The sequence below is a fragment of the Eleutherodactylus coqui genome, chromosome 8 (genome assembly GCF_035609145.1).
Source record: "Eleutherodactylus coqui strain aEleCoq1 chromosome 8, aEleCoq1.hap1, whole genome shotgun sequence".
Classification (NCBI taxonomy): domain Eukaryota; kingdom Metazoa; phylum Chordata; class Amphibia; order Anura; family Eleutherodactylidae; genus Eleutherodactylus; species Eleutherodactylus coqui.
Window position 1 is genome coordinate 209,812,135 of NC_089844.1, and position 22,829 is coordinate 209,834,963.

The 22,829-nt window shown below is 48.8% G+C and overlaps 1 protein-coding gene across 1 annotated transcript in view; it reads left to right on the top strand.

Annotated features, from left to right (window-relative positions):
* Positions 1-22,829, top strand: part of VPS16 (VPS16 core subunit of CORVET and HOPS complexes) — a 105,989-nt gene that overhangs the window by 50,370 nt on the left and 32,790 nt on the right. The window contains exons 13-17 of the mRNA XM_066577288.1: positions 1,998-2,125; positions 3,579-3,614; positions 4,608-4,716; positions 7,816-7,950; positions 9,721-9,829. Of these exons, the coding sequence (XP_066433385.1) occupies positions 1,998-2,125; positions 3,579-3,614; positions 4,608-4,716; positions 7,816-7,950; positions 9,721-9,829 (517 nt within the window). The remainder of the gene's footprint in view (positions 1-1,997; positions 2,126-3,578; positions 3,615-4,607; positions 4,717-7,815; positions 7,951-9,720; positions 9,830-22,829) is intronic.

The window sequence follows — 22,829 nt, forward strand, 5'->3', positions numbered from 1 at the left end:
CCTCATTTCTAGCTTGCTAGAAATGAGCGATGAACGAACAGTGCACGATGGCTGCCCGTTTAGACACAACGATTATTGCTCAAAAGATGGTCTTTGAGCAATAATCGTTGTGTCTAAATGGACCTTAGGACCTCCACTAATCAGCTTTTTTATTTTTTTTGGCACAATCCTATGGGTAGTTGATGAAAGTGGTTTGTGGTACGACCCTTTTAAGATAAACATAAAGATTTCACGTGTAGAATTTAAGGGGTTGTTTTTTTTCCAAGTATAGAATCAAATGTGTTTAACCCCTTCCCGCTGCAGGGCGTAAGTTTACGTCCTGGCATCCTGGTACTTCCCGCAACAGGGCGTAAACTTACGTCCTGGGGATAGCGCGGGATCACATAAGATCCCGCGCTCTCTCGCAGCGGGAGCCGGCTGTCAGTCACAGCCGGCGTCCCGCTGCAACAGCGGGGGGCATCGGAGATGCACCCCCACTGTTAACCCCTTCCCTGCCGCGATCTAAGTAGATCGCAGCAGGGAAAGAGTTCACAGAGGGAGTGCGGCTCCCTCTGTGTCTCCGGCCGGAACTCGCGATGTCATCGCAAGAGCCCGGCCTGTCACCATGGCAACAGGACGCCAGACACTGGCGTCCTGTATTGCCTATAATCGCTGTACAAGCGATAAGGCATGGCAGAGCAGTAGCTCTGCCATGCCTTATACCAGCGATCATCAGGGCAGTGGTTAAAGTCCCTCAGAGGGACGCAAACAGTGTAAAAAAAACAAAGATTAAAAAAAGAATTTAAAAAAATGTAAAAAAAAGAGTTAAAAAAAACATTTTTAAATGCTTTTTCTCAGATTAGCATAAAAAAAAGTAAAAAAAATAAATAAACCCCACATATTTGGTATTGTCGCGTCCGTAACGACGCGTACAATAAGTTGCACATGCTTTTGACTGTGCACGGAAAAAAACGCAAAAAAAACGCTAAAAAACTGAGGCAAAATGCTAATTTTTAGCATCTTGCCTCACTAAAAACACAATAAAAGTGATCAAAAAAGCCGTATGTACCCCAAAATGGTACCAATAAAATCTACAGCTCGTCTCGCAAAAAATAAGCGCTCATAGAGTGTCGTACATCAAAAAATAAAAAAGTTACAGGACTTTGAATGCAGCGATTTAGAAAAAAAAAAATTACCCAGAAAAAGGGTTTTTATTGCAGAAAAGTGGGAAAACCTAAAAAAAATGTAAGAATTTTGGTATCGTTGTAACCGTACCGGTCCGCAGAAAAAATGGAATGTCTCATTTATGCTGCATGAGTACCGCTGTAAAAAAAAAAAAAAAATCTATGGCAGAATTGATGCGTTTTCTCTCCCTGCTATCATTAAAAAAAAAAAAAAAAAAAAGTTTTACAATATAGTCTATGTACCCAAGAGTGGCACCGATAAAAACTACAGTTCGCCACGCAAAAAACAAGCCCTCATACGGCCGCGTCGACGGAAAAATAAAAAAGTTATGACTTTTGATAAACGGAGAAGAAAATCCGCCAAAAATTGTTGCGTCCTTAAGCCCAAAATAGGCCGAGTCCTTAAGGGGTTAAAAAACACAATCGGGTATTTACTTGTCCTCTGCCCTGGTGATCCAATGCTACAGTCCTTTGTTGTGGAACGGATACCACCTGACCGTTACAGCCAATCAGAGGCTGCAGCAGTCGGGTGCCGTTCTCCAGCATCTGAGTGGTAATGCCAGGAGAGTGGCATCTGATGGGATCTGTTACCGGGAGGCCCACGGGCTGCAGTGTTGGTTCCAGGGGTGGAGGATGACTAGGTACTCCTGCTAGTTCAGCCTATATTTAATTGTTTGGCGCCCGGACAAACCCCTTTAATCAAGGCTCCTCTTTGTTACTGGTTTTAGAGAAGCGACCGTCTAACCTGTTGGTCCTCCATCACAGTATATGAAGTTGTTTTTTTCCACACCGTTATTCTATAACCTCTATAATCGAATTCCTTCCCATTCGCAGGCCGCATCTTTTGGAAAATGCTTCCTGGATTCCTATTCGCCTTCAGACTTTGTTACAATGTGTCATGATCTCCGTGTCCTCAATGCGATCAATGACTACCTGATTGGCATACCTCTGACTATCGTACAGTATCCTTTTCACTGACCAACTCGCTGCAGAATTGTTTGGTTTCATCAGGACTGCCAAGAACGTCATTCATCTATTGTATTGCAGGATACAGGGAAATGGGGAGGTGTAGTCTGGGGATGCCCCCCGAGTATGAGGGGGGCATCCCCAGACTTGGCGCCCCAGCTCCTGTAAGCCTGTGCCTTTAGTTTATGTGGCTCATAGGAGCTGACAGTCTAAATATCATGAAGCTGCCTATCAACCTCGTAGTGCACCTGTGCCATACTCAAGGCCTCCAGGCCAAAGCCGGCCCACCACTTCTCTTTGTGGCCGGCGACAAGGTCCGCATGCAGAAGGACCGTCTCTCTGCTTTCCCTTCAAGGACGCAGCCAACTCTTGGTAGAGGGGGCAGCGTCCGCACATGGAGCGTTTGCGATCTTGGATTCTGAGCTCCACCACACACCTCCACACCACCCTGTTCAACAACTCGCAGGTGATGGCACACCTTTGACGGCCCCACCTGGCTACCCTAGCCACCCACCAAGGTAGAAAGCTCTGTGGTAAAGAGGTTGAAGGTGAGAGACCTCTTCATGGTGCATAGAGCGCCACAGTCATGCTACGGAGCACTTGCTTTTAGGGCTCATTCACATGAGTGTATCTGTGCAGCATATTACGCCTGCCGATTTTGCGCACGTAACGTGAAGTGAATAGAACCCATTGCACATGAGCATATTTTTTTCATGTGGGGTCTGATCATGTGAAAAACTACGCAGCATGACTGATCTCGCTGCCCATTTGCGCAACACAAGAGTACATTAACAGCAATGGGCTTGTGTAAATGGGCATAACATACGTAGAAAGCCTCTGTGCCTGCTGCGCAGAATACGCAAAAATCTATGTGATCTTGTGTGTATCTTTGTAATCTGCGCAAGAATGCAGCGCATTTACATACACAAATACACGCCGGAGTGGGCATGAGTTGTAGTGTGTGAGGAAACTGAAGTACCCGCAAGAATCCTATGCAAACTTGGGGAAACCTACAAACTCCATGTAGATATTGTCCTTGGTCAGGGTAGAAACCAGGATCTCTGCACTGCAGGGTAACAGTGCTAACCACTGAGCCACCGTGCTGCTCCCCACAGCTACCAGAATCGGGTAAACCCTATTTCAGTTTTTCTACTTCCGTACAGACCCAGCTGTGCTGAGGACTACAGAACGGTATTGTCGTGGCAAGTGTATCAGATAAACGGCTATTACCACGCATGATCGTGGCCCGCTCCTTGCGCGTTGGGGCCTGATTACGGTTTCCTGTAGCGAGCGGGGCTTCTAGCTTGATCTATGAATAACAATTTATTTTTGTTTTTCTTTCGGGGGATTTTGAGCTTACCTATTAATAATGTAGAGAGCAACGGGGGAATATTGCTATATACTAGTGTTGGGTGAATTGCCCAGATATTAACCCTGACATGTCTGCAGATACAAGCAGCTCACGGTTCCAGTCCTCGTAGACAGGTATTGCTTTATTCACTGCTCTTCTTTGTGATTCGGCTTACTTGTTTGTATAAAGCTTAACTACAATGGTGAACTGGGGAACCGTGTGTTGGACTGATTGTTCTGCTCTCATTAGGTCCGGACACTAATTGGGACACTTCATAAGTGCACATGGAACCTTAGGATGGGTCATCAGTAGTTAATTACCAGACAGAAACCTGGTGCACGGCATATCCTTCCAACGAAGGGTCTTAGATGAAAATCGATAGTCTTTATTAACCCCCTAGTGACCACAATATGCTTTTTTACTGAACTCCATTATGGGCTTTAAACCTGCACATTCATCTTTTTAAGGCGGTGGCTTGGCCGACTACTGACAGCCAGGCTCCTGCTCTAACAGCTAGGAATAGAGAACCCTCCGATCTTGGCAGTTTAACTGTAAGGTTGGTACCTATTGGTATAGGTTCCCATGGCAGCTGGAAGCCTCCATGTCTGCCATGTAACTCAGCCTGTCACAGAGTCTAATAGGCTGCTGTCACAGGCTTAGTAGAATGCACTACATAAGTAATGCAGTGTACTATCCTAGCGATCGAACATTCTTCACGTCCCCCTCAGGGACATTTCCGCACCACCTCACCACCAGGAGGGACCAGCAGCGGTTTGTGTGTTATGGAGGACTTCATGGTGTAAAGTGAAACCTGCGGATGTAGGCTGCAGCTAGACTTCAGTCCCAGCGACGGCCAGGAAGCGCTGCGGGAGCTCCAGCAGCAGTCCGGTGGATGGAGGGACAGTACACGCAGTAGAGCCGCGGAGAATAATTCCGGGTCTGGTGGGATTCCGTAACCCGAGAGGTGCGTCTGCACCGCTTCGCATTTAGCCATGCCCCCCGAACAATCCGAATTGCTTGTAGTCAGCCGGTTGTATGTGTTGTATATGTTCTTTATGACCTCCAATACTCCGTCTTTGTGTTCTCCTTATGTGTGCACTCAGTGTTTTGTTTTTTCTTCCACACAGATTAGTTTTGAGAAGACTTTATCCACTTGCTGTTAAAATTTGTGAACACCTAAAGATTCCTGAATTTCAAGGAGTGAGTCGTATTTTAGCTCACTGGGCGTGTTACAAGGTATTGCATTTCTCATACTTTATGGGGCTTATAGGAGCTGAAACGCCGAGTCCACGGATGGCCGTATTATACATACTTTCCTCAGCATTTCTCTGCTGCCGCTGAATGTATTTGACGGACTACTTGGGCGCATGCATAGAATGGGAGGACTAGTCCACTAGGTGCATAGAATGGGAGGACTAGTCCACTAGGTGCATAGAATGGGAGGACTAGTCCACTAGGTGCATAGAATGGGCGGACTAGTCCACTAGGTGCATAGAATGGGAGGACTAGTCCACTAGGTGCATAGAATGGGCGGACTAGTCCGCTAGGTGCATAGAATGGGAGCACCAGTCCACTAGGTGCATAGAATGGGAGGACTAGTCCGCTAGGTGCATAGAATGGGAGGACTAGTCCGCTAGGTGCATAGAATGGGAGGACTAGTCCACTAGGTGCATAGAATGGGAGGACCAGTCCGCTAGGTGCATCGAATGGGCGGACTAGTCCGCTAGGTGCATAGAATGGGAGGGCTAGTCCACTAGGTGCATAGAATGGGAGGGCTAGTCCACTAGGTGCATAGAATGGGAGCACCGGTCCGCTAGGTGCATAGAATGGGAGGACCAGTCCGCTAGGTGCATCGAATGGGCGGACTAGTCCACTAGGTGCATAGAATGGGAGGACTAGTCCACTAGGTGCATAGAATGGGAGGACTAGTCCACTAGGTGCATAGAATGGGCGGACTAGTCCACTAGGTGCATAGAATGGGAGGACTAGTCCACTAGGTGCATAGAATGGGCGGACTAGTCCACTAGGTGCATAGAATGGGAGGACTAGTCCACTAGGTGCATAGAATGGGCGGACTAGTCCGCTAGGTGCATAGAATGGGAGCACCAGTCCACTAGGTGCATAGAATGGGAGGACTAGTCCGCTAGGTGCATAGAATGGGAGGACTAGTCCGCTAGGTGCATAGAATGGGAGGACTAGTCCGCTAGGTGCATAGAATGGGAGGACTAGTCCACTAGGTGCATAGAATGGGAGGACCAGTCCGCTAGGTGCATCGAATGGGCGGACTAGTCCGCTAGGTGCATAGAATGGGAGGGCTAGTCCACTAGGTGCATAGAATGGGAGGGCTAGTCCACTAGGTGCATAGAATGGGAGCACCGGTCCGCTAGGTGCATAGAATGGGAGGACCAGTCCGCTAGGTGCATCGAATGGGCGGACTAGTCCACTAGGTGCATAGAATGGGAGGGCTAGTCCACTAGGTGCATAGAATGGGAGGGCTAGTCCACTAGGTGCATAGAATGGGAGGGCTAGTCCACTAGGTGCATAGAATGGGAGCACCGGTCCGCTAGGTGCATAGAATGGGAGGACTAGTCCACTAGGTGCATAGAATGGGCGGACTAGTCCACTAGGTGCATAGAATGGGAGGACTAGTCCACTAGGTGCATAGAATGGGCGGACTAGTCCACTAGGTGCATAGAATGGGAGGACTAGTCCACTAGGTGCATAGAATGGGCGGACTAGTCCGCTAGGTGCATAGAATGGGAGGACTAGTCCACTAGGTGCATAGAATGGGAGGGCTAGTCCACTAGGTGCATAGAATGGGAGTGCTAGTCCACTAGGTGCATAGAATGGGAGGGCTAGTCCACTAGGTGCATAGAATGGGAGGACTAGTCCACTAGGTGCATAGAATGGGAGGACTAGTCCACTAGGTGCATAGAATGGGCGGACTAGTCCACTAGGTGCATAGAATGGGCGGACTAGTCCACTAGGTGCATAGAATGGGAGGACTAGTCCACTAGGTGCATAGAATGGGAGGACTAGTCCACTAGGTGCATAGAATGGGAGGACTAGTCCACTAGGTGCATAGAATGGGCGGACTAGTCCGCTAGGTGCATAGAATGGGAGGACTAGTCCGCTAGGTGCATAGAATGGGAGGACTAGTCCGCTAGGTGCATAGAATGGGAGGACTAGTCCGCTAGGTGCATAGAATGGGAGGACTAGTCCGCTAGGTGCATAGAATGGGCGGACTAGTCCACTAGGTGCATAGAATGGGCGGACTAGTCCACTAGGTGCATAGAATGGGCGCACTAGTCCGCTAGGTGCATAGAATGGGCGCACTAGTCCGCTAGGTGCATAGAATGGGCGCACTAGTCCGCTAGGTGCATAGAATGGGAGCACCAGTCCGCTAGGTGCATAGAATGGGAGCACTAGTCCGCTAGGTGCATAGAATGGGAGCACTAGTCCGCTAGGTGCATAGAAAGGGAGCACTAGTCCGCTAGGTGCATAGAAAGGGAGCACTAGTCCGCTAGGTGCATAGAATGGGAGCACTAGTCCGCTAGGTGCATAGAATGGGAGCACTAGTCCGCTAGGTGCATAGAATGGGAGCACTAGTCCGCTAGGTGCATAGAATGGGAGCACTAGTCCGCTATGTGCATGGAATGGGAGCACTAGTCCGCTAGGTGCATGGAATGGGAGCACTAGTCCGCTAGGTGCATGGAATGGGCGCACCGGTCCGCTAGGGGCATAGAATGGGCGCACCGGTCCGCTAGGTGCATAGAATGGGCGCACCGGTCCGCTAGGTGCATAGAATGGGCGCACCGGTCCGCTAGGTGCATAGAATGGGCGCACCGGTCCGCTAGGTGCATAGAATGGGCGCACCGGTCCGCTAGGTGCATAGAATGGGCGCACCGGTCCGCTAGGTGCATAGAATGGGCGCACCGGTCTGCTAGGTGCATAGAATGGGCGCACCGGTCCGCTAGGTGCATAGAATGGGCGCCCCGTCCGCTAGGTGCATTGAATGGGCGCCCCGGTCCGCTAGGTGCATAGAATGGGCGCCCCGGTCCGCTAGGTGCATAGAATGGGCGCCCCGGTCCGCTAGGTGCATAGAATGGGCGCCCCGGTCCGCTAGGTGCATAGAATGGGCGCCCCGGTCCGCTAGGTGCATAGAATGGGCGCCCCGGTCCGCTAGGTGCATGCAATGGTTAAACAGCATGGTATAATACTTACATCCCCAGACTCAGCGTTTCAGCTCCTATGAGCCCATCTGACTCCTGTTAATATTTCCCTTTTCTCTTGTTGGTCCGTGTGTGCATTTACTATACATATCTGTTTGTTTAGGTTCAACAGAAAGAGAAATCGGATGAAGAGGTGGCGCAGGCCATCAATCAGAAACTTGGAGACACTGCGGGGATTTCTTATTCTGAGATTGCCTCAAAGGCATGTGACTGTGGAAGAACAGAACTGGCAATTAAAGTAGGTGTCAGCCTCCTCATCTGACTGTTCATTAACTTGTTAAAGGGAACCTGTCTAATTGGAAATTGTTTATTCTGTAGACCTCATGCTGTAGGGCAGGAGGAGCTGAGCTGATTGATATCTAGTTTTATGGGAAAGCTTCAGTATAACTTGTGTTCTGTTCATTTAAACATTTGCTCGTTCGGAGCTTGGAGGTCCAGTGGGCGGAGCCATCAGTGATTGACAGATATTTCTGTATGCACACTCTTAAACAGCTGTCAATCACTGATGGCCCCGCCCACTGGACCTCTTAGCTCAGTATAAGCAGAGACTGAAATGAACAGAACACAAGTTCTACCGAATCCTTCTCCATAAAACTAGATATATATTATGTTATGTATTAAAAGAAGTAGAGACTGTATGGAAGAAAATTCTTCTAATAGTGTTGTGCATGTGAAATCTATCACTAGTGGGCAGAAGCCATAGAAACCATTAAAGGGCCACTCCGGCAAAAACACATTTGCCTAACGCCCCCATCCCACCATCTGATTGTCACACTCTGGAGGGCTCCTCTGTGTATTGCAGCCACTTCTGTGCAGTGCAGCCTCCTGTCTGGTCCTTAGCAGCCACCATCTTGATACTGATATTTTTGGTTTTACTTTCACACCAATCCCATGATCCATCCGCACAGCATTAGCTAGAGGCTATACCATTTCTGCCTGCTGAGGAGGCAGTTTAATTATACCATATATATTCACCTAAATAAGCTACAGAGTATAAGTATACAGTGTGACAGCAGCTGTGAGATCACCATTAGTAAGGCCTCATGTTCACGGGCAATCCCGCACGGAATGCGCCCGTGCTCACAGCCGGTGAGCCCTGCGTACCTGTATCTTGCAGGCTGCAGCGGCCGCGCAGACCTTGCTACTTCCGGGTTCACTGTACTGTGCATGGTCCTCACAGCTTGCCGTTGGACATGCGCAGTACAGATTTTTTAGTTATTTATTTTTTGAAATCTCCTGCTATTCCTCAGGAGCCGTGGGCCGTCCGCAGGGTCAGCTGCAGGTAGGCCACGGATCACACAGCTTCTACTGACTTTAATGGAAGCTGTCCGTGTGGGAACTGCACAAGAACAGAGCATGCTAGGATTTGTTTTCTGGACCGAAAGGTCCACAAAACAAATCCGCATGCTCTAATTTGCAGATGCCCATGCTTCCCTATAGGTGGCTTGTTTTGCGGATCTCCCACACGAGTTGCCCTGCAACTTGAACTCGCCCGTGGACATTGGGCCTAACTGTGATAAGAGTGTCCGTGTCCACTTCTAAGCAGTTTCGCTGATTACAGTGATAGGTCTGCCATATCGGTCTGTGCAGTAGTTTAGGAGAGACTTCATGAGCTGTAGCTAGCCACACCCATCCTGCCCTCTGGCCACTATGTAAGGTAATGGGCAGGGAGCATTCAGTCACCCATTGAAGGGTGGGTTGAGTGGAGCTAGCTTACAGCTCATGAATATTGGGGACTACTTCCGGTAGTCCTCTTTGTTTGGTTGTTATTACTAAAATGGCAGTTTCTCCCAAAGTACTATACAGATCCAGACAGCAGACATATCCCTGTGATCAGTGTTACTGGCACCATGCCAGAACGGCAAAGAGATGGTGACAGAGTCTCTTTAAGGGGTTAAATGTAAAGATGAAGTTATAAAACTTTCTTCTATTTACGTTTGAGCACTGCAGGATTTAGTTTTTCAGGTCTTGACTTTAATTTCATTTCCCTTATCTATCACTATTTTAGCTCTTAGAATACGAGCCTAAATCTGAGGATCAGGTGCCTTTGCTTTTGAAGATGAAGAGGAGTAACCTTGCTCTTGGCAAAGCTATTGAAAGTGGAGACACTGACCTTGGTGAGCAGACCAGAGATGGAATGTACGCCGTCCTCCCCCTGAAGTCTCTTGAACATGAGCATTTAAGAGGAGGACAGCTTTTACATGTCTACAGATCCTGATATCCATATGTAGCTGATTTGTCTCGTCGGGGTGATGCCCTTTCAGAATGCCATCCCGGCAGTAAACAGTTGCTTGCCCAGGTGCAGATCCTGGCAGGGGAAGCCTTGGCCAGGGAGGCATTGCAGGGAAAATGTAGTATTGCATTTATCTATTCCGAATCGGGGCTTGGGTCTGCTAAAACAGACAGTTGCTGTCTTTTTTGAGACAACCACTTAAATAATGGCTGTCTTAAACAGTAAAAAAAATATTAGAGGGGCAGTAATTTTTCAGACCCCCTCTGCTCATCTGCTAGCTTGTGTCTCATCATTTCTGTAATATACTTGCATTAGAAATGTTGTTGCTTTACCAATGTAAATCACGTTGGAAGTGGCTGCCACTAGGGGGCTCCCTTACAGAGCTTCACTAGTAACAAGGACACATGAATCTTTCCATTACAACAGGGGGAGTGGCAGCTCCCCTGCACTTACAGATTGCAGGCTGACAGATCTGTAGACACTGTGATAACAATCTCCACAGTCCTACTGTTACAGCATGTGGGTGCGTGTCTGCATGTGCACACATTACATACACGCACATTATAGTGCATTAGTCAGAATGTCTCTCTAAATGCCTAGATCATCCTGGGAGAGTAGAGAGGTGGGCATTCAGGTACTGCCCCCCCCCCCCACTGCACCCACTTACACCAGAGACAGTGCAATGCAGCATGGGAAGTGAGGGAATGAAATACAGGACAGGAAACTACTGTCAGAATAGTAGGCTTGCTACAGGGCCCAACCTGAAAGTGGATTGCAAACCGCAGATAAAATGGACCTGAAACAGAAATATGAAACTGGGTGCAAACAGCAGCAAATAAGCCGAAAAGGAGAACACGGTGTACAAAACTAATGATGTTAAGGTAATGTCATCCAGAACTCTGAATGTATTTAAGTCTGCCTCAGATTTACTTTTCACTCAGTGGTGACCCTTTAGAGCAGTATAGCCCTAAACTGCCTCAGGATACTGCAGCAAGACCTGTAGCTGTGAAAGCAGAGTGCAAAGTGATGTGGCAAAACACTCAACATGTCGCAGAGTAGCAAACCATGTACTGGGCTTCCTCCATGGTAACAGGCTTGGGAATCCGTTGCCTTAGGGCTCATTTATTTTTCCTGCATATGGATACGCCGTTTCCAAATGCCGGTGTGCATGGAGGAATGAGAGTCCATTGACTTTCATTGCCTCCATTCACTGTGTATCATGCGTGTGTGCAACGCACGTGTAATACGCGGTGAAAAAAACGCCCGTGGATATAAGCCCTTACTAGGAGGCAACCAGATGCAGTATCCTGTGTGGGGTACTGCGTATCATCCTGCAATTTAGATCCAGAGGAAGGCAACAAAAACCCCTTGAGGTAGAAGCCTGTTCTCCTTTTAGAGAAAAAATTCCTTCCTGACTCCAAATCAGGCAATCGGAATAATCCCCGGATCACCGACCCTCCTGAGTAATCAGCTATATAACATAATAATCTTTATTTATATAGCACCAACATATTCCGCAGCGCTTACAAAGACAGGGGGAATACACAGAGACAAAAGTACAAAAATACAAAAACCACGGTTACATAGTAATCAGCTGATGAAGGCAGTAGGGGTGATGGTCCTGCTCCAACAAGCTTACATACTACTAGTAATGGGGTGAGGGTCCTGCTCCAACAAGCTTACATACTACAAATAGTGGGGTGATACAGAAGATAAAGGGCTGCAGATGTGTGCGGTATGGCGAGTTGGAGAGTGAGGGATGTTATACTCAGACAATCATCAGGCCGTACAGTGGCTGAATCGGTATGACTGCAAAGGGCGGTTGATTACAGCTAGCAGGGATTGCAGTCAGTAGGTCAGGGAGCATGTTATCAGGGGGGTACGAAGGGGTTTGGTTTAGGGGATATGGCATGCCTCCCTGAAGAGGTGTGTTTTTAGAGCACGCCTGAAGTTGTGTGTGTCGGGGATTGCCTGGATAGTTTTGGGTAGCGCGTTCCAGAGGACTGGTGCTGCTCTGAAGAAGTCTTGGAGGCGGGAATGAGAGGTTCGAATTATAGGGCACTCAGTCTGATTTAATTAGCGTAGCGAAGGGCCCGGGCTGGGTTGGGTTGTGGATTGAGATGAGGGAGGCAATGTAGGGTGGTGCGGGTCTGTGAAGCGCTTTGTGAATGTAGGTAGCGAGTTTAAATTGAATTCTGTATTTAACGGGCAGCCAGTGCAGTGACCGGCACAGGGCAGAGGCATCCGAGTAGCGGCTGGACAGGAAGATGAGCCTGGCTGCCGCATTTAGGATGGATTGGAGAGGGTAGAGTCTGGTGCAGGGGTGTCCGATCAGCAACGAGTTGCAATAATCAAGCCGAGAGTGGATGAGGGCAACAGTGAGTGTTTTTAACGAGTTCACAGTGAATTCTTGCGATGTTCTTGAGGTGCAGCTGACATGTTCGGGTGAGAGATTAGATGTAGGGGGTAAATGAGAGATCGGAGTCGAATATGACCGCAAGGCAGCGGGTGTGCTGGGAGTTATGGTGCCACATACTGAGTTGGAGATATCAGGATGAGGTCGGTCAGCAGAGGGCGGACACCAGAAGATCAGTTTGAGAGGTTCAGTTTTGGTAGAGAGAGGACATAGTGTTAGAAGAGGACAGACAGTCGGTGGCATTCCATCCCTGTGAGTGGGAGAGGCTGTGAGTTGTGAAAGACCAAGGGAGGAGGTGAGCAATAGAAGCTGAGAGGCAGATGGGGAGATGTTAAAATCACCTAAGATGAGGGCTGGAATTTCGCAGGATAGGAAGTGGGGGAGCCAGGCAGCAAAGTGGTCCAAAAACAGGCGAGGAGCACCTGGGGGGCTGTAGATAACTGCTACTCGCATGGACAGCGGGCGGAAAAGCCGTAGCATATGTACCTCAAACGGTGGGAAAGTGAGTGAAGGTATGGGGGGGGGGGGGAATGACATTGTAGGTACATTTCGGGGAGAGAAGGGCACCTACTCCACCAACACGCCTGTTTTCCAGTCTCGGGGTATAGGAGAACTGCAGGCTGTTATAAGACAATGCAGCAGGGAAGGCCGTGTCAGACTGCTGTATCCACGTTTCTGTGAGAGTAAGCAGATTTAGATAGACCCCTGATATATCTATACATAGTTATTAGAGCGCCCCCTTGTTATAGTCCTGGATATAATAGATGATGGGAAAGATCTCTGTACTGACCCCCGATATATTATACATAGTTATTAGAGCACCTCCTTGTTATAGTCCTGGGTATAAACAGATGATGGGAGAGATCTCTGTATTATCCCCTGATATATTTATACATAGTTATTAGAGCGCCCCCTTGTTACAGTCCTGGATATAATAGATGATGGGAGAGATCTCTGTATTGTCCCCTGATATATCTATACATAGTTATTAGAGCGCCCCCTTGTTACAGTCCTGGGTATAATAGATGATGGGAGAGATCCCTGTACTGACCCCTGATATATCTATACATAGTTATTAGAGCGCCCCCTTGTTATAGTCCTGGATATAATAGATGATGGGAGAGATCTCTGTACTGCCCCCTGATATATTATACATAGTTATTAGAGCGCCCCCTTGTTATAGTCCTGGATATAATAGATGATGGGAAAGATCTCTGTACTGACCCCCGATATATTATACATAGTTATTAGAGCACCTCCTTGTTATAGTCCTGGGTATAAACAGATGATGGGAGAGATCTCTGTATTATCCCCTGATATATTTATACATAGTTATTAGAGCGCCCCCTTGTTACAGTCCTGGATATAATAGATGATGGGAGAGATCTCTGTATTGTCCCCTGATATATCTATACATAGTTATTAGAGCGCCCCCTTGTTACAGTCCTGGGTATAATAGATGATGGGAGAGATCCCTGTACTGACCCCTGATATATTATACATAGTTATTAGAGCGCCCCCTTGTTACAGTCCTGGGTATAATAGATGATGGGAGAGATCCCTGTACTGACCCCTGATATATCTCTACATAGTTATTAGAGCGCCCCCTTGTTATAGTCCTGGGTATAATAGATGATGGGAGAGATCTCTGTACTGACCCCAGATATATCTATACATAGTTATTAGAGCACCCCCTTGTTACAGTCCTTGGTATAATAGATGATGGGAGAGATCTCTGTACTGACCCCTGATGTATCTATACATAGTTATTAGAGCGCCCCCTTGTTACAGTCCTGGGTATAATAGATGGTAGGAGAGATCTCTGTACTGTTCCCTGATAGATCTATACATAGTTATTAGAGTCCCCCTTTGTTACAGTCCTGGGTATAATAGATGATGGGAGAGATCTCTGTACTGACCCCTGATATATCTATACATAGGTATTAGAGCGCCCCCTTGTTACAGTCCTAGGTATAATAGATGATGGGAGAGATCTCTGTACTGACCCCTTCTATACATAGTTATTAGAGCGCCCCCTTGTTACAGTCCTGGGTATAATAGATGATGGGAGAGATCTCTGTACTGACCCCTGATATATCTATACGTAGTTATTAGAGCGCCCCCTTGTTACAGTCCTGGATATAATAGATGATGGGAGAGATCTCTGTACTGACCCCTGATATATCTATACATAGTTATTAGAGCGCCCCCTTGTTATAGTCCTGGATATAATAGATGATGGGAGAGATCTCTACACTGTCCTCTGATATATTTATACATAGTTATTAGAGTGCCCCCTTGTTACAGTCCTGGATATAATAGATGATGGGAGAGATCTCTGTACTGACCCCTGATATATCTATACATAGTTATTAGAGCGCCCCCTTGTTACAGTCCTGGGTATAATAGATGATGGAAGAGATCTCTGTACTGACCCCTGATATATCTATACATAGTTATTAGAGCGCCCCCTTGTTACAGTCCTTGGTATAATAGATGATGGGAGAGATCTCTGTACTGACCCCTGATGTGTATATATACATAGTTATTAGAGCGCCCCCTTGTTACAGTCCTGGGTATAATAGATGATGGGAGAGATCTCTGTAACTCTATTTTATTAGAAAAATGAAAAACATAACAAAACAAGCCTTTTGGACTAAGCCAAGAAAACAACAGAAATGTCCAAGACAACAGAAACAGGTTTGCTTCAAACTGTATCCATGGGACCTCCAGTATGCGCCCACTTCAGACTTCCTTGTAAGCCAGATGTTTTCTGGTTAGGGACCTTTTTTTCGGACTCCAGGTGTTCCTCAGGTATTTACCGTCCGTCCGGAAACAGAATAGAGAAGGATACAATTACTAAGGAGGTCATACCCCACCGAGACCGATGCTGCACAAAGATGTGTTACAGAAATTGTAGCAGAAGCCACAGCAGGAGCTGCACTGACCCATCTCTCTTACAACTGGAATATATACATCATTATTCATTAGTGATAATTATACTCTCCATAATACAGTTTACCATACGCAATATATATACACACACGCATTTTTTTTTTTTTTTTTTAACCCCCTCTTCTTTTTTCCCCCATGTGGCCTAAATATAAACCTAAAAACAAAACCATATCTCAAAAAGAAAACATAACCCAAATACCCGTCTACAGAAATAATGGACAGAAATATAAACTTTTTTATTTTTTTTTTTTTTTTATATTATACTTTCTTCTTCTTAGTTTATACTAATACGACACCTTATACCCTACATACCACACACCTTATACCCTACATACCACACACCTTATACCATTAAGAAGCTCACGTTCAGGGCTTACAAGCCCTCTTTTCTTCCTCTATTTACTAAAACAAAAAGCTATCAAGTGAATAGAATAAAATTAGCCCATCACCGGGAAAGGAGACCCCGGGCTAGGGCACTCCAAAAGAAAGACCCCTCCATAGGCGAGAGGCCCTGAGTGCACCAAACCTGTTGAACTCCAAAGAACGCACCTTCACCAGGTCACCGAGGATGTCCCTACACACCACATCCACAGGGAGGATTTTTTGACGCGTCGAAACTAAACACCGCGCGTGCCACGTGTAGTACCTAACCACTAGACTAACTAGATATAATGTGCACCTGTCCCGTCCACCCAGATCTCTGAATGCCCCATAGGCCCACTCAGGATAGGAGAGGACAGCCAGCCTAGGCCAACCGATGGAAGCCCCTACCCTTCTATAGACCTCTGTATTAAAGGGACACTGAAGTAAGAAATGCTCCATAGTTTCCACTACAGAGCCACACTCCTCCCGGGGACAGTCCCTCTCCTCCACCTTTCTGTACTTCAAGTTATCCCTCACATACAACTTACCATGGAAGGAGCGCCAGGCCAAATCCCAAAACTTCAATGGGACCCTTACTGAATTTAACAAAACTAACCCTACCTCTAGGTCCTGACCTGGGCAGTCCCTGAGGGCCAGTGGATTTTGGAAGCGGGTGACCAGAACCCTATTATCAAGGAACCTCCTTGACAGAGTCCTAATCTCCTCAGCTCCCAAACCCCAGCGACGGATGACCTTCAGAACCGGCGCAACGTAAGCCGGGAGATGTCCATGGGTTGAACGAAAATCTTTCACACGCCCTCCTGTCTCCCATTCCTGGAAGAAAGGCTGAAACCATGCCTTAGAGGAGACTACCCACAACGGAGCCCTTCCTGTATTCCAGAAGTTTGCTATATTGGTTTTAAGAAAGGTATTCACTAGGAATACCACAGGGTTGACCATACACAACCCCCCTAGTCTCCTTGTGCGGTATGTGACTTCCCGCTTTACTAGGTTTAGTCGGTTCCCCCACAACAGCTGGAAGAACAGACTATAGACCCGTGTCCAGAGAGGCTCCGGCAAGATACATACACTGCCCAAATAGATTAACAACGGGAGCAGGAAAGTCTTGATAAGGCTAACCCTTTCTCTCAGGGACAAAGACCATCCCTTCCACTGGTCAACCTTCTGACTGGCATCTTTCAGTTTACTGTCCCAATTTCTCCCTGGGTAATCACCCTGGCCAAATTGGATGCCTAAAACTTTTGCAAATTCTTGAGGCTCCGGGAGAGTGTCCGGGAGACTGAAATCAGGATCTCCTACCCCCAGCCAGAGACTTTCACACTTGTCCCAATTGACTCGGGATCCGGAAGCCTCCGAATACCTAACCACCTCTGACATCACCCATCCAGCCTCCTCCTTGGACGAGACAAAGACAGTGACATCGTCAGCGTAGGCCACCGCCTTAAGTGCAGACTCCGGCCCCTCCAGGCTCATCCCGACCCCCGCCAATGGTCCGCCACTCAACCGCCTTAAAAAGGGGTCAATTCCGAACACATATAGCAATGGGCTCAAAGGACAACCCTGGCGGACACCGGACCCCACCCCAAAGGGGCGCCCGACCCAACCGTTCACCAGCGGGAAACTCTCAGCCCCTGCATACAAAACTTTAAGCCAATCAATAAACCCTATTGGTAAACCGTATCTCAGAAGGACTGACCAGAGGTACTCATGGTCAACCCTATCAAAGGCCTTTGCCTGATCCAAGGACAGCAAGAACCCTTTCCAATTACCGGCCCTACCCTGTTCCACAGCCTCCCGGACACCCAGTACAGCACTGAAAGTACTTCGGCCAGGAACAGAGCAGTGCTGGTCCCCCGAAAGTAGTTTGGGTGCAAAATGCACCAACCTGTTAAAAATGATCTTTGCAAGAACCTTCCGGTCCGTATTGAGAAGTGCTATGGGACGCCAATTCTCAATCCGGGATGGATCTTTACCCTTTGACAAAATGATCAGGGCCGACCTCCTCATTGACTCTGGCAGAATGCCCGAGGATAGACATTCATTAAATATCTCGGTCAACAGGGGAGCCAACAGCTCCTTAAAGGTCTTATAAAATTCGGATGTTAAGCCATCCGGACCTGGGTGTTTTCTTGAGCGCAAGCCCATCAAAGGCCAGTCTCACTTCCTCTTCCCTGATCGGTTCCGTCAAAACGTCAAGCGCCGACGCCACCCCCTGCTCAGGGATGGTATCAGCCAGGAAAGCCGACATCTTGACTCGATCTAGATCTTTCCTTGCCAAAAGGTGTGAGTAGAAAGATCTGACGACCTCCAAGATCCCTGAACTGGACCTTTTCAGAGATCCTGTACTATCAACCAGACCCGTTACCAACCTACTATTCACTGACAACTTACAGTTTCTGTAGGGGTCGGGCGAGCGGAATTTCCCGAAATCCCTCTCAAAAACTAAAGATGTGTGCCTATCATACTGACATCCCTTCAGCAAGGCTTTCACCCTGGAGGCCTCCTCACGGCTGCTCCCAGTCGAGACAATTTGCTCGAGTTTCCTCCTCAAAGCTTGATATAAACGGTACTGGGTCAAACTTCTGAGGTTTGAGAGCTCACGGAAATATTTTGCAACCCGTTTCTTGAAGATCTCCCACCACTCTGACTTACTGTTACAAAGGCCCATCAGTGGAAGCTGGCTCTGCAGAAAATCCTCAAAGGACTGTCTTATTTCCTCCTCCTCCAGGAGTGCCGAATTTAACTTCCATAAACCTCTTCCCATCCGAGGGGTTTCTGAAACATTCAGAGAAAACATAATTAAACAGTGATCGGAGAATTCCACCACCAGAATTGGTGAGGAGACAGGTTTTATTTAAAGGAGGAGGCTATCTATTCTAGATCTACAACTACCTCGATAAAAAGTGAACCCCGTGTCGCCTGTGGTGTGCCGAACGTGGACATCCACCAGGCGAGCCTCACTCACTATATTATTCAAAGCGACGCTGTCGTAAGCCAACTTGTCTCTGGCACCTCCCCTATCACAGAGCCTCGAGACATTATTGAAGTCTCCGCCAAAGATCACCAGTCGACTCGTAAAAAGAAAGGGCTTGATCCTTATGAAGAGGTCCTTCCTCTCGTTCTTGCTCTGAGGACCATAAATATTTATGAGCCGAAGCTCTTGACCTCTCATAAGGACGTCCAAGACCAAGCACCTCCCCATTTCCACCTCGATTACCCGTCTGCATTCAACCGCTGCGGTTTTAAAAAGAACCGCCACCCCGCTATATGGTTCGGCCGCAAGAGACCAATAGGAGGGCCCATGAGTCCACTCCCTCTTTGCTTTATGGATACTGGCCAGGTCTGTTAGCCTGGTCTCTTGCAAAAACAAAATATCAGCTTCATTCCGGCTGAAAAAATCAAAGGCCATAAAGCGAGCCATATCAGAGTTAATGCTAGCGACATTAATGGTCGCCAACGTCAACGGGGTGAGTGCCGCCATCAAGGGTGATCGAGTTGGACAGCTCTCTTCTTTACATTACCCGATTCCCCACCAGAATCCCTACCACCCCTTTTTAAACACTCCGACATATCCATTTCTACAATATTTATATTTTTTACATGATTGTTTATTTCTTTTTGCGAACCCCCCTCCAGATTCGGAGAGGAGCCCTCACCTTTGTCCCGTGGCACTGAGTCTCCCCTAACCCCCGGAGGAACTTGTGGCCCCCCAGGGGGGAGGGGAGCGACGTCCCCCACCGGCACTACTCTATTCCTTGGCTCCCCCACCTCCTCCTCCTCTAATGAGGAGGATTCAGGGTCGCCTCCTTCCAGAGTCTGAAAGCGGTTTGTTAAGATGACCAGAGGGGAGCCGGTTTGGCCCTCCTTTAGCATCTGACCTGGAGGGGGAGAAGATTTCTTTTTCCCCTTCTTTTTATTCTGTTTACCCTTCTTACGTTTTTCCTTTTGCCATTCCCTACTCTCCTCATCCAAACTGTCTTCTGGATGGGAACTTGATAGGGAACTGGACCTTTCGTCCTCCTCTCTTGCCAGTCTCCTGACCTCTTCCTCCAAATCGCTGCCCCTTATGTCCTCAGAGGTGGTCACTGGCCCTTGGGAAACAGGGACCAGGGTCATCCTACTAGATTCCCCCCCTTCCCCTGCCTCCTTTCGGGACATCTGCTGTCTGGTCTTACTCACTCTTCCACCTTTTTCCATCACCGGACCTCCAGACCCCCTACTTCCGCCCTCCCCCTCTCCAGCTGAGGCCCCGCTGCCCCGGGGTACCCCAGTCGGATCAGGAGCAACATCAGCACGGGCACGCTGAGGACAGCGACTGAAGGGGTGTCCTAGGACACCACACAGGTTGCAGCGAATGTCTGTACACGAGGCGGCATGGTGACCCTCTCCCCCACACAATGTACACATCACTTTGGTACATGCCGCACTGAAATGTGTGGGGTCACCGCACTTGTGACAGACCTTCGGCTGCCCCTGGTAAAAGGCCAGGATCCTATCTCTTCCCAAGAAAGCAGAGGAGGGAATGTGGGTAACAGAGTTTCCGGACCGCCTCAATTTCACCAGGAAAGTCCAGGCTCCAGACCAGATGCCGTACTCGTCACGGTTCTTTGTGGGGTTACCCTGCACCTCCCCGTAACGAGATATCCAGGTCATGATGTCACTGAACGACAGTGACTCATTACGGGTTAAAACGGTCACTGACTTCACCGTGTCCTGGCGGGAAACGGGAATCACCTCGAAATCCCGCCAGTCGGGCCTAGTCTGAACCAGCTCATAATTCGACCAGAAAAGTTCAAGACCTTCTGACCGAACAAAGCTGATATCAAACTCTGAGGTGCCAAAAGGATGGATCAGGGCAAAGATGTCATATGCCCTGAAGCCCATATTCAGCAGGAGCTCAACCACCTTCCCCCGTTTTGGGCATGTATCTCTGCTACCTATGTGCCGAAGACGGACTACATTCCTTCTGGCCCCCGATGGCCCGCTTGTTGGGAGCGACCAATTCCCTCTATTCTCTCGGAAGGCCCCAAGTCCATGCCGCTGGATCCAGAACTCGAGGTTAACCTGCTCACCCTCTATATTGGCCGTCTTTTCTCCCCGCCTCAGGGCCTCCAAGAGACGCCGCTGTAAATTTCCCTGTCCAGCCCCACGGGAAAAAGGCCTCTCTGCCCCCCCCGGTAACCGCTCCAGCATAACTTTTGGGGCCAGGCACCACCGGGAGGGGAGATGGGTCAGACACAGCCCCCACCGCACCCCCTACTACGGCAACATCAGCCCTGGCCTGTTCCTGGGCACCAGTCCTATTATCTGTAGCACCAGATGGGTGGGCAATCATCCCCAAAGCATCCCTTTCTGGACAAACCGCCCTCCCATCCCTAGACTCTGGCTGTTGTACTATCCCAGACATCCTCTCCTCCCCTCCTGTGACTCTGGATCCACTACCATCCTCAGTGCTCCTACCGGCATTCCTACTACCACCCTCCTCCTCTGCAATCACAGTAGATATGCTACACCCACCCTCATGTAGCCCCTTCCCCTGGACCTCCTTCACACTTTCACGTCCCACCACCTGCATCCCTGTTGACACTAGTACCCCTGAAACAGGAGAAGCCTTCTTCACTCCAACTGCCATTTGACCTCCATGACCTGATGTCACCGATTTTGCCACTGTAACGTCACTAGGCTCCGCCCCCTTCCTAGATGCCGGCACCGCCGCCGATGCCCTGGTGTCCCGTGCTGCCGGAGCAGCTGCAATATCGCGCCCAGACTCTGACACCGCCGCTGATGTCTGCCTGCTCCGGGCATCAGGATTCACCTCTGATAAGGTGATAGCCTGCACCCCCTCCCCGGATGCCTGCGTGCTCCGGAGGGCGGGGTCTATCTCGGAAGACGGCACGCCACCCGCGAGCGTGCAGTCCATGGGAGTCTCAACACCCACCGCAGGTGCCTGACTAAAAACGGATGCCATACCTTTCCCTCCCTGCTCAGCATCCAACACCATTACTGGTACTGGGGTCGGCTGAGCAGGGGAGTCTTTCCCATCCTCCCCCTGGGTGCCGCTGGGAAAGATTCTCTCCCTCTGATCCATTCCCGGGACCACCACAGATGCCGAGTCTGTTTGACCAGAGGGGCTAGGAAAAGGTACAAAACGTGTGCATACGACCTGTAATTGCTTCTTCTTCTTGTTTTTCTTCTGCTTGCCTTTTCCTGATCTTTCTTTGCCCTCCTCAGGTAGGTCGTCCCCAAAAGAAAGATTAGACAGATTAGTAGGGGATTCCATTCTTTTAATTTCTGCCATTAAATAACCACCTTCTCCCTCCCTTTCCTCCTCATCTGAGGAGTAAGAAGCACTCAGCCTTGGGCTGGGCTGCCTTGGGGGGATGGGCTGGGAAATCTCCACAGGTGATAGATCTGGAGACGCCCTGCAGGACATCACACCTGGAGACGCCATTACACCTGCCTCATCCTCCTCACTGTCAGACACCGAGGTCACTGCTAACTCCTTCCCAGAGAGGTTCCTCATGCTGTGGAATCTCTCTTGGTTGCTCAGTCTTTCTTTAAATCCACCAGCATTCTGTAAAATATACTCCTTTCTTGTGGAATGAAGCTTGATGACCTCTCTCACCTTCCCCATCTCTTCTGATATAGTGTCACGGTCCTTTCTCCTTGTAGCAGTCTCTGCCCGAGCCTTCAAAGATTTCAGCTCCATCTGCAGCTTTTTAAGCCTCTGACCGCATGCCTCAAATTCATTAGTACATAGATGAATTCTAGCACTATACTTGTTGGTGGTCTCCCCGGGACGGCGCTCACCCCACCTTGTACTGGATAAGGGAACTGCCACCATCCCGTCCTTGGGAAGACTCACCTTTCTTTCCAGGATGGCCTGCACTCTCTATGGAGTCTTGCTGCATCAGCCTCTGGGATCTTCTTAATCGCTCTCCTCCTGAGACCAGTAACACACCATCATTCCCCGCTGGTCTCACCCGGGGAACGGTGGAGGATGTGCTAGGTTGCACACTCATGGAGGCCCCCTCACCTCTCCAGGGAGAGGGAAAGGGCTCCAGACACGTCTGCTCAGTAGCTCAGCTCTGCTCAGACTGCAAGGCTCCACCTACTCCCAACCTACTCC